The 12,091-nt window shown below is 45.6% G+C and overlaps 1 protein-coding gene across 1 annotated transcript; it reads left to right on the top strand.

Moving 5' to 3' along the window:
• Nucleotides 1-2,397: 2,397 nt before the first annotated feature.
• LOC102409433 (short palate, lung and nasal epithelium carcinoma-associated protein 2B) lies at nt 2,398-11,773 on the top strand. Its single transcript, XM_025263648.2, has 8 exons — nt 2,398-2,732; nt 3,941-4,103; nt 5,411-5,518; nt 6,702-6,851; nt 8,941-9,034; nt 10,040-10,100; nt 10,959-11,037; nt 11,611-11,773. Exons 1-7 carry the CDS (start codon nt 2,594-2,596, stop codon nt 10,994-10,996), a joined length of 753 nt encoding a protein of 250 aa, XP_025119433.1. The 5' UTR covers nt 2,398-2,593; the 3' UTR covers nt 10,997-11,037; nt 11,611-11,773.
• The last annotated feature ends 318 nt before the right edge of the window (nt 11,774-12,091 follow it).

Here is a 12,091-nt window from a genome sequence, read left to right as displayed (position 1 = left end):
AATGCTTTAGCAGATGGGGACATTGATTGTGGTGAAGTTCTGTCTTCATGTGAATTAGAGCCAGCAACCTCTAAAGCAGTGAGTTGCAGTGAGAACATGGCTCCTTAGAAAGTAGAAACTTGTGTGCCAGCCCCAGACTCACCATCAGGGATCAAGCATGAAGATCATTTCACCTCAAAGCTCAGCCATGAGAGGAGGCTGAGATCAGTGCAAGAATCTGGCTTTGCCCTGGGTGTGGTCCATGATGAGAAATAGCACCAGCCACTGTGACTCCAGGAGGCCATGGCCAGGTGGAGGTGGGGTCCTGGGAGGCAGGAGGTTGAGAAAAGGAAAGAGGCAGGAAGCCTGAGGGAACCATAGCTCCATGTTCCCATAGCTCAGAACCATAGCTCTCCCTGAGCCAGACTCAGGGAGAAAAAAAAATCTGGGAAGAAGAGTCATACAAATGTGTAACAATGGTTTAGTAGAGACTAAGGAAGCTTAGAATCATGGCTCACAGTTACATCAAGTCACACAGGATCTTAGCAGCCATCTGGTCAAGTTCCTGAGCATTTCTGGTGATGGGACTCTTACCATCTTCCCAGGGAGTGGATGGCTTTAGAGGATGCTCCAGAGAGGCTTGGAGCATTCTATGGCCAGGTCAAGGTTTGGGGGACCATGTGAGAGGAAAGGCACAGAGAAAAGGATGGTAACAAGTTGCTGAGAGCAGAGAACAAGAGGAAAAAGTCAAATGATGATAATTTCCTGTGAAAGAAGCCAACCAGAAGATGAGTCAGGGGGAAAGGGAGGGACCACCAGGTGGACAGTCACAGAATTTGTGAGGTGATGTCGAGAGCCAGTGACAGGGAGGAGAGTTCTGGGAAGATGGAATGGTCTGTGCAGAGTCCCAAGGCAGCAAAGAGGCTTGAATCTTTCTAGAATGGAAGGAAGACAGTAGGGGCCATGGAGGGAGAGGGAGATGGTTTGGAGTTGCAGTGAGCAGATGACACGGGGACCATGATGGGGACTTCGGTTTTACACTGAATGAGACCCCTCTGGCTGCTGCATTGAGAGTAGAGGGGTTGGGGCAAGTGTGCAGAGGGAGACCACATATAAGAAGGTATTTTGCAGGCAGATATTGTTGTCTCTCAGGGGGGACTCTGCCAATTAAATGAGTAGGCAGACTTCAGAGGATGGTATTGAGCAATGCATCATTACAAACATCTGCCCTGAGGCTGGCTCCACTGTGAGGGATGTGGTGGAGAGCACTCAAAAATCAGAGAAGAGTTGGAAAAAATGACCTCACTAGTCCCTGACCCTGACTCCATGGGGCATAGTTCTAGCACATCTCTGTCCATGTCTTACTGGGTAACCTCAAGCTGGTTGCCCTCCTTCTCTTGAACTGAGTTTCCAAATGATGACAAAATTAGGCTGGATGATCACTATGGGTCCTCCTATTACAACATTCTCCAATTCATCCATTCTCAGTCTTTACCCCAAACCCCACCTACAGGGGCCACTATCTTGGCAGCTGGAGTTTCCGTGAGAACCTGCTCTTAATCTTGGCACAGAGTCCTCTCCATATCCACCCATTTCAATTTAAGCATCCTGGGTGACCTTTGAATTGAAAGTCTCTCTCTGTTCACTCTAGACAAGGATTATTTTCTTTGGAGTCTCCTTGGATGGCCCTGGACCCAGGGCCTGTTGCCAGGGGCAGCCTCCCACCCATCACCACCATATAAAGGCCATCAGCACCCAGCAGAATTCCAGGAGACTGTGCAGTGGAGCAAGGACTTTGCAAGTATTTTCCTCCAAACCTGTGAATGGTGGGCTCCCCCTTAATGTCACCCCACATGGAGAGCTTCAGAAGGCTCTGGGGTCAAGAGGCAGAGGGATAGGGCCACATGAATCAGCTAATATTGTCAGTATAGCAAATTAAGAAATCAGTTATATTAGGAGAAGTCTCAAACTGGTGAGCAATGTGGGGTCATGATGTGGTGCCCATTTATGTGTTTATACTTTTATTCTGCGAACTTTTATTTTGTTGTACTGTATTAGGTGCAGGTTTTTTACTCTCAGTTGGGAATTCACAAAGTTACAGTCCCTATCTAAGGAGTTCACAGCCTGGTGAGAAAGGAGGCAAGTCATCACTAATTGTAGGACTCTGATCAGAGAATGAAGGCAACAAGATGGTAGAGGGGTGGTCCCCTGACCTAGACCCTGGGAAGGGGCCTAGAGTGGGCTTTATAGAGGATATGATGTCTTACTGAAGCTGGAGACTTAGCAAGAAGTGACTCATGCAAAAATGCAAAGAAGAGGGAAATGTTCCAGGCAGAGAAGCCAGAATATGCAAATGACCTCTGTGTAAAGAGCACTGATGTGGAGTCAAGCGTGACTTTTCAAATACTGTCTCCTCTACTCAGTGGTTGTGTATCTTTGTGCAAGTTGCTCTAGCTTCCTGACCTGGGCTGCCCATCTGTCAGAGAGCAGATAGCCACGTCTACCTTCAAGGACTGTTGAGTGTAAGAGTGATAGGTGCTCATTAAATATCCCACTTCCCTGTGGGTAACTCTCACTCCTGTTCCTCCCGTGACAGTCCAGGGGTCAGGACAAGATGTTTCCGCTTTGGAGACTTGTTCTCTTGTGTGGCCTGCTCACTGGGACCTCAGCATCTCTTCTTGACAACAATGTTGTGAGAGAGCTGCAATCTGCTCTCAGAAAAGAACTCGAGATGGATGACAGTGCATCTGAACGTGAGTCAGCAAGCGGGGTGACCAGTGGCACCTGTTTCTCTAATTTTGAAAAAATTCAATTTTTCATCTTTGATTTGTCATCTATATTATTTAAATTAAATATTTTATTTATATTTGAAGCATATTCTTCTGTTGGGTCATTCGATTTTCTTGGTAATTTGTAGTATCTAATTGAAAATTAATTCCTACCAAACCTAGGTAGGCTTAAAACTCCCCACTTTTCCAGTTAGTCATATCACTTTTTAATTCTGATTTCTTAAGAGAACTTGGCCTTTTCATTTCCTGGAAACATTACCAGCACACTGACAAAACTTCTTAATGGGAGAAACTAACTTCTGAAAATGACTGCCTTTAAACCTTGCCAGGACTTAGGCAACCTTCAAACATATACTTTCCAGTTGCATTGCTGATAAGACTGAGCTCGGAAACAGAGGGTCTGAATCAAGGTCACCTAGTAAGTTACAGGACCAGATGTAGTTTCCATCTCTGTCTGCATCATTATAATTAGGTGATTCTGTGTTGCAGAGCCAAGTAGCACTACTATGATTACTTATCTTTTCCTGTAGCCTTTGTTTTCCCTTGAGCTAGTTATTGCCTTGTTTCTCATTTGACTTACTCTTGAAACATATATTCTTAATTCTTTCCAAATGTGCCATTCTACATCTACCATCACTCTGTCAACTCCCTTTTTCTCTGAAGGGCCCCCCTTAGGACACTCTGTCCTTCTCCTGTACGAGTCATTTCTTTCTAGGCCTGCTGCAAGACTGTTCCAGGGAATCCTATTTGCCACTTTCATGAGTTGGAGCCATAATTTTTCCTTGATTCTAGATTTTCCATTTCTTAGTTTATTCCAAATTTATTTCATTTGTTTGAGTATCTTATTAGAGCTTCACTATTAGAAGCTGGTGTTCAATCAATATCTATTGCCTACAAAGTGGATTGATTGTTTTGTTGATGAAAGGTGAGTATACATTAGTATGAAGGCAGCATAGAAGAAACAAGGTCTCCTAGCTGTGGGACTTGAGGCCTATATCTTAACCTTTTGATCTTTTATTTCCTCATATGCAAGTGCAGATAATAGTAACACCAACTTTATGGAGCTGTAAAGACTGAACGAAATAACAGGGGCAAACAGTCTCATTTAGCGCCTGTGCACAGGAGCTGCTTCGTAAGTTGTGTATCACACTAAATGGAGATTGCTTTTGCAGCTGTCCTTGAGAAAGTGAAGGCTGATTTTGAGTTGCTCCAGGATTTCACATGTTTGGAGATGATCGCTGTGAAGGAGGTACTTACTGAGAAGATCCAGGAAGATGAGATCGTGTTGGACAAGGACAATAGTAACAATCTTCAACTACTTGTCAGGTGTTTACGGTGAGTTGATGTTGAATTCACATTGAAGATCTTTGTTCCAAAAGAGAATACATGTCTTTGGGGAGGTAAGTTTAAGATCAAAGACAGAAAACTAAAAAACAAAAACAAAAAAAACCTTGTGCATCCCTGAGAGTGGAACTGGTGTGAGGCCAGCTCTTCTAGAGTTTGGGAAAATTAGAGGCAGGGCTGCAGGACCTATCAAGGGACTTACAGGTCTAGGCTTTCTTCTCATGTGATTTCAGGTTCAGGATGAAAGTCCCTTCATCCTCGTCTCTACCTATTTGCTGGTGTGTAACGTCACTTTTCCAAGGAATAAAACTTTTCTTCCCTGAATATAGCTGAGTGTAAAAATTTGAATGACCTCAGGACAGAGAAAACTAGAATTCACACCACATAGGTGGCCCCATACATGAAGTCTGGGAGTCAAGCAGTTATGGGTTCAAAATCTGGCTCTGCTAAAAAAGAATGAAATAATGCCATTGGCAGCAACAAATGGAAGGATGTAGAGCTGATCATACTAAGTGAATTCAGAGAAAGACAAATATCACATGATGTCACTTACATGTGGAATCTAAAAGATGATGCTCTGAGCTTACACAGAACAGAAACAGACTGATGGGCAAAAACAACAACCTATGGCCACCAAAAGGGAAAGCAGGATGGGAGATACATTAGGAGTCTGGCATTAACACATATACAGTGCTGTGTATGAAGTAGACAACCAACAAAGACCTACTATATAACACAGGGAACTATGCTCAATATTTTTTAACCACCTATAAGGGGAAAAATGTGAAATGAAAAGTATCTCTATCTCTACCTATATATACCTATATCTGCATCCATCTATTGGAGAAGGAAAAGGCAACCCACTCAAATAGTCTTGCCTGGAGAATCAAGAGTAGCCTGGTGGACAGAGGAGCCTGATGGGCTACAGTCCATAGCATCACAGAGTCAGACATGACTGAAGTGACCAGCACACACACATATCTATCTATCCATATATATCTGAATCACTTTGCTGTACACCTGTAACTAACACAACAGTGTAAAGCAACTATACTATAATTTTTTAAGAAACCAAATTCTGACTCTGGCACATATTCACCCTGGAGTCTTGGGGGAATTACAGTTGTCTCCTTCCATGCCATCCAGTGGAGAGAATCCAACCTCTGAACTGGGCTGTCATGAAGACCAAAGCAGGCAAAGTCAGTCAGGCTCTAACACTAAGCGTGAGACTGGCATAGAGAAGAGCCCAGCAATGGCTGCATGAGGAATGACAAGGGTGAATTGTGGTTTTTGCACAGGTTGACAATCAGGAGCATCAACATTGGGAATATCACATTCCAAGGGACTCCTGGAGGCACAAGCATTAACCTGAGTATCTCCATCACTGCTAAGGTCACCCTGATCCTGTGAGTATTGGTTAGAATCTGAGGTTTGAGAAATGCAGTGCGGTATGCCAATAGATCTCCAATCTGGCATCAGATACCTTTCCATGCTTCTGACTTGGTCTCCCAATCTGTAGAAGAAGGAGACCTTTCCAGGACTGTGGGCTTCCTTGGTGACTCCGTATGGTAAAGAATCTGCCTGCAATGTGGAAGACCTGGGTTCAATCCCTGGGTTGGAAGGATCCCCTTGAGAAGGAAATGGCTACCCACTCCAGCATTCTTGGGCTTCCCTGGTGGCTCAGAGGGTAGATCCCCTGGAAAAGGGAGTGGCTACCAACTCCAGTATTCTTTCCTGGAGGATTCCATGGACAGAGGAGCCCGGTGGGTTACGGTCCATGGGCTTGCAAAGAGTCAAACACACCTGAAATCTTAACATTTAAAATGTTCTAAGAAACACTGTCCATAACCAATCTTTTTGTTAAAAAATCCTCCATGAAATATATGTCCAAAATCATCATGCTTATCTAATTATAAAACTTGAAAACTGAGAAGATCGAACATTTATAACTCTTTGATAAAATTTCCTGCAGCATCACTTTGTCTCTCAAGATTCTCTTTAAATGACAGTGACCAGTATGGACCACATAGAATTGTCAGTATGTAGTGAAGAGCATATGAAATTCTATGGAAACTATACTTTTTAAGTGTTTTAATTACTTTAAAGATACAAAGAGACAAAATGAAGATGTGTAGAAGAGTCTTTATCAATTAATGCACTATGATTTCATCATTTATTAGCTATGAGATCTTGGGGGATAGTTACTTAACCTTTATACCAAGTGTTTCCACATTCTGAAAATAGAGATAGTAATTTTCTGTCACGGTAGTGCTGTCATGATTAAATGGATTAATCCAGGTAAAATATTTTTGTTTGAAATACCTAACACAGAATTTGTGCTAAAGAAATGTTGACTATTATATTTATTTTAATCATCAGTGTAATACTGCATAGAAATTTCACATGAGAGAAACCCTTGTGGCCAGGAGAAGAAAAACCTAATATAAGAATGTAGATTCTGTAAAGAATACAGACAATATTGACATTGTCCATAGACACCCCATATAGTGTCCACAGAGAAGGGGACTCAAGTGAGCCACAAGAAAGGATTTCTCCACCTCTGTTAACTGTGAATCTTATTCCCTACAGGCCTCGGTTGGGTGCGGTTGTTGACCTGACCCTCAACTTTGTCCTACACACAAGTATCAGCTTTAAAATTGATGAAAATGGTTCCTTAATGGTGGTCCTGGGAGAATGCACCTACACACCAGCCAAGATATCACTCCCCTTCGTGAACAGGTCAGGCCCAGATATCTCAGCAGAGCGGGACTCCCAGAGGAGTTGGAATCCCTAATTTCAGCCCTATTCCTATATCTTGGAGGGACCAGAATATGGTGAAAAAGAGATGAAACTCTGGAGACAAGCTAGCTTTGCCACTAACTTACGGTTTTATCATCATTTTAGCTCTAGGAGCTCCAGTGTTCATTTTTAAACTGAGGATGGTAGTTATACCTAATTCATAGGCTTCTCTGTTGACCAAATGAGAAAATGCCAGGGTTTAGCATGCAGCCTGGCACTATGCTCTCAGTAATAATAATATCCATGTTGACTTTCTGTCTCTCGGTTCTTCCCCTAACTGAGACAGGAGTGGGAGTGTTGTGAATATGTATCTTTCACCTTTCAGCTTTATCTATTTTTGCTTCATGCTTTTTGAAGCTCTCTTGTTAGATGCTTGCACATTTAAATTGCTATGTCTATTTGAAGAACTGACCCTTCTCATATTATATAATGTCCCTCAATAATAATAATAATTCACTGTCTTTACCTTCTTGCCTCTATTTAGGAGGGGCAAGAGGAGTAGTAAATGCCTACCATGGGCTCTAATTTCAGATTGTCCCCAAATCATCCTCCACACACTGGGAAATTCCCAAAATAAGATCTTGAAAACTGAATCCTCTCCTCTTAAATCACTGATTTCTGGTAACACACCAAATCTGCAGCTTATATTGTGTGCTTGAAAGAGCATGTTTAGCCCAGGGAAGAAGGTGGAGGGAGAAAGGCTGACACTGGTCATGGTTGGGCGCGGAGAAATAGTCTGGATGCCGACAGCTGGGGCAGGTTGGCCTTGGCAAGGAACCAGGCTGAGCCATGAGCAGCGGTCAGTCCATACTGCCTCAGCAAGGGATCTGATCACAGGTTGCCTACAGATCCCCAGAACCAAAAATAGGCCCTGAAGCCTACCATCACTTGGAAAAACTGAGATGTAAGTCCAAATGCCCGAGCCCTTCTGGACAATGCCTAGCCTATAGCGCCAGAGAAATCATCCTGCCTTTTGGGTCTCAGTGACCGTATCTGTAAAATGGCATTCCACTCTGCTACTCTAAACCCTCTGGGGGCTTTTCTCTCCACTTTGGGTAAAATCCCAAGCCCTCTTCAGGGCCATCTAGACTACCTGATCTGGACTCACCCTCATTTCACTGTGCCTATTCCCTTGCCACTCTGCCCTAGACACACTGGCTTTTGCTCTGAGCCTCAAACAAACTCCTTCCACCTCAAGACCTGTGCAGAGGCTGTTCTGGATGCCAAGTACACTTATCCCCAATCCCATTTCAATGTACATCCCATCACTCAGGGTCTAAAACAATGTTCCTCCTCTTCGCTCTTGTAAGAATCTGCTCTTGCCCTTCTGAATACCTTCTGCAAGTTGTCATTATATATTTAATTGTAGGTTTACTTCATTTATTCCCTCAGCCAAAAATGTGCTGAGCATATCCTCCATGCCAGGCAGTCACCATTCTGAGCTCTGGAGAATGTATCGGTGATTTCAGGCAAAGAAGTTGCTCTCCTGGAGCTTATTCTCTTGAGGGAATGACAGACAAGCATTCAGTCCAACAATAAACAGCCCACGAGGCAAATGTCAGATGGCAACCATCCCTGGGCAGAGCAGCACACTTAACAGTAATGATACAAAGCCTCCCTTACGCAGCAGTCATGCAGGGCTGCCCTGAAGAGGGGACAGTTATGCTGGGGGCTGAAGGTGGGAAGGAGCCAGCCTTAGCCACAGGTACTTTGTATTTAGTTACCAGACTGGGAGCTGCTTGTGCTTTGTTTATCCCTGTGTCCTCAGTCTGGCTTGGTTCCTGGCATATATGGTTGTTGCTATATAAATATGTGCTGAATGAATGAATGGAAGGATGGATAGATGGATGGATGAGGTCTCATGTTTGTGATGGGACTCTCATGAGCTGCTGGTCAGTCATGTGGTTCTAGGTGATGATCCCCCTGAGTAGAAGCTCAAGTCACCTGACATCAAGGTGCTCCACCACGTCCTGCCCCCTTCCCATCGCTCCTCCTTGGCTGCTCTGCCAACTTCACTGGTCTTTATCAGTTCCATCTCCAGCCTCACTGGACTGATCAGCGATATCAGAAAGACTGTGACCACACTCGTGAATCTGGTGGAGACCTACCTAGTGAAGTATGTGGTGAGTACCCTACTTCTGGCAGCTCAGAGCCAGGCCAGGTGGGGAGCAGGCGTGACATCCCCTGGGTGGGCTGTACTCTTTGGGCACCTTCCCTTCTGAGGTGCCCACTTCCTTTGGGTTGTCAGCTGCTGCTCCCCTCCTTCACTCAGCCTCGTGTGGGGAGAAGGGGAGGAGGGATCTGATATTAGCAGAAATCACTGGGTTCCAACTTGAATCATATACCATACCCATGTACTGGCAGGAGGCCTTTTAGCAATATTCTTCTTTATTGAATACAATTTTATTTAATTTATTTAAATATAAAAAGTACACATACCGTAAGATTCCTGTGCCTCATATGCAAACCACATGTACCACGTGCCAGAAATGATTCCAAATTAGTCACTCTGGAATTTGGCTGGGGACCACGGTTTATGGGGGGAAAATTCCTCCAGAAGGCTGGGTGATTTACTAAACTGGAGGGCCACTGCTCAAGCTGTGGTTCTCAGAATAGCAACACTGACCTCATCTGGACACTTGTTAGAAATGCAGACTCTCAGGTCCTACCCCACATCCGCTGACTCAATAATTTGCATTTTCACGAGATTCGTGGGGATTGCATACACACAAAATCATTGGAAACACTTCTCTATGGTTCCCAGGGCCTCATTTGACTGCTTAGAATTCCAGTGTTCCAGAGGTCAAGGTTGCTAAGAGCATAGCATTCTGGAATGCTAAAAGTCTAGATTTTAAGGTTTTAATCTGAACTTTTAGGATTCTAGTATTCTCTGGCTCTCAGATTTAGGTCTTCTAGGTTTCCATCATTATAGATTCCTAAGGGTCAGAAGTTCTGAGGTTCCGAGTAGGGAGCACCTCTGCAGGTGGTTTGCAGGGTGCTTCCAGTGGATAATGATCAGTCCTCTTTCTCTCATGTCTCTCCTCTCCCCGCTCCCCATCCCAACATCATTCCTGTCTTCCTTTCTCCATCTCTTGCTGTGTCTCTCCCTGGTGTCCTGTGACCCTCAGCTGTGCCCACGAATCCGCACCATCATCAGCTTGAATGAGAATTTGGTTAATAACCTCAACGGTAAGTCACAGCCTGGGGAAGCGGTTGGGGCTCCCTCTGCAGCCTTCCAAGGGGCAGGCACCCTGTTCTACGCCTGCTTGACAGCCAGGACTGTCAGGGGACCCTGGAGAAGTTCAGGATCCTTTGTCCTGAGCAAGTCAGGAGAGTGTGGCTGGGGGAATGGTGTCCCTGCAGACTGAGGGCTTCTATTGCCCTCCTTTCTTAAGCCTGCGGAACCAGCTGCACAGAATGATGCAAGAAAGAGGACGGGCCAGATCTGGGTTCAAATCCTGGATTTGCTCTTAGCAACTGTGGGGTCTTGGTCAACTGGTTCCACCTCTCTGATCCTTGGGTTCCTCAGAAATGAAAGATTATAACACTGCCAAGCTGAAGAGTAGATTTAAAGAAAAAACAGAAAGAGCCTAATATCCCATACTCATTGCTACTGAACACTGCCCCTTCCCTTTCCCTTCTTATGAGGGTGGCTTCACCCTCAGCCCCTGGGGGCTTTCCTTGATCTGGGTCTCTGGCATGACTGGAGTTGCTGAGGCTGTGGGGCAACAGAAATGGGATGAGTGACAGGGTCAGTGTCCTGGAGGTGGTCCTTCTAGAAAATAGCCACAGGCCTAGTTACCTGGGCCATGTCTCTGTGCTTCATATACAGCATCTCATTATATTCTTTCAACAACACTGTGGAGTGGGTACTGTTATCATACCCATTTTACAGATGAACAAACTGAGGCTCAGAGAGACAGAGTGACGTGGAAGAGATCCCTTGGTTGCCAAGTCTGACCTGCTGGAGGGTGGCAGCCACTGGGATCTAGTTTCTATTCAGCTATATCCAGATCTGGAGAAATGCTACTGATTTTGTTCCCTCAGATATACTTCAGGAAACTGTACAACAAATTGTAAACTGAAGAGGATAGATGAGAAAAACCACTGTGATGCCCGCCTGCTGGTGAGGACCCGACTCGGGGCTCTGGGCTAAGGGAGGATGAGACCTCCCCACAGGGCCCCATGGAGAAGCAGAAGCAAGTCTTGGCTTCTCTTCTTTCTCTAGTAGCAGACTGAGCCCTGATCTTGGTCACAGCCTGAGTCCTGACCCTTAATCATACCCAGATTGTGCTTGATTCTGGTCCTTGACTGAGCCCGGAATGCCGTCAGGTTGAACTTTAACTCAAGTTGTTGACTGAGCCCTGACACTGGCCACAGATAGACACACAACTTGTATCTCAGTCTGATCCCTGATCCTGATCATATATGAGCCCTGAACCCTGGCTCCTCTGGGCCCTGATCAGTCTTTTCACATTGGCCATTGTTGCTAAGGTGAGGGGGTGGAGGGTGAGGGGATGAGAAGGGCTCAGTGCCAGGTGCCAGAGAAAGATCCCAAACCACTGATACCAATCCCGCACCCCCAAGCCTCAGAGCTTGCAGGGTTTGTGGGGAAGCACTCTGGCAACTGTGCCTGCTGAACGCAGGAACTGGTAAGGGCCCAGGGGTGTCCATGCCTCACACTGGTGTCTCCTTCCAGATTGGCCCCCGGGGACGTGACTGAATCTCTGACCCGTCTCCCTCTGGGACGGTCGGTGCTGCCACCATCCCCCAGGAGTGACAACTGAGCCCAGTCAAGGACACTCTCAGATACTCCTCCTCACAGTCAGGACACCCTATGCTCCTCGCCCTCCACCCCCAGCAATAAAAAGGCATTTCTGCACCTTCTGTGTGGCCCGTGGCATTCCTTCCATTGGGATTTCGGGGGAGGTAAGGTATGGGCAATCAGGGCATCAGAGACCTGGATCCGAAGCTGGAAGGGACATTTGGGATTATCCAGCAGCAACTCTTGTCTTAAAAAGGGAAAACCTGAGGCCCAGGATGGGCAAGAAAGTGACCTGAGGTAATGTAGAGACAGCCTCACTCTGCTTCCGCTACAGCACCGCCATGATGGAGGGCTGCCTTCCCCAGCACACCTGACCACATGACCTCCTCACAGCACCCTTCTGCCAGGAGACATG

Source organism: Bubalus bubalis, chromosome 14, assembly GCF_019923935.1.
Source record: "Bubalus bubalis isolate 160015118507 breed Murrah chromosome 14, NDDB_SH_1, whole genome shotgun sequence".
Taxonomy (NCBI): domain Eukaryota; kingdom Metazoa; phylum Chordata; class Mammalia; order Artiodactyla; family Bovidae; genus Bubalus; species Bubalus bubalis.
Note: the sequence above shows the minus strand (reverse complement) of the source record. Positions and strands in the feature narration are given on the sequence as shown.

Coding starts and splice junctions, on each gene's coding strand:
- LOC102409433 (XM_025263648.2), top strand. CDS start 2,594: ATGTTTCCGCTTTGGAGACTTGTTCTCTTGTGTGGCCTGCTCACTGGG. Junction 5,519..6,701: donor GCTAAGGTCACCCTGATCCT/GTGAGTATTGGT, acceptor TATTCCCTACAG/GCCTCGGTTGGGTGCGGTTG. Junction 10,101..10,958: donor TTTGGTTAATAACCTCAACG/GTAAGTCACAGC, acceptor TTGTTCCCTCAG/ATATACTTCAGGAAACTGTA.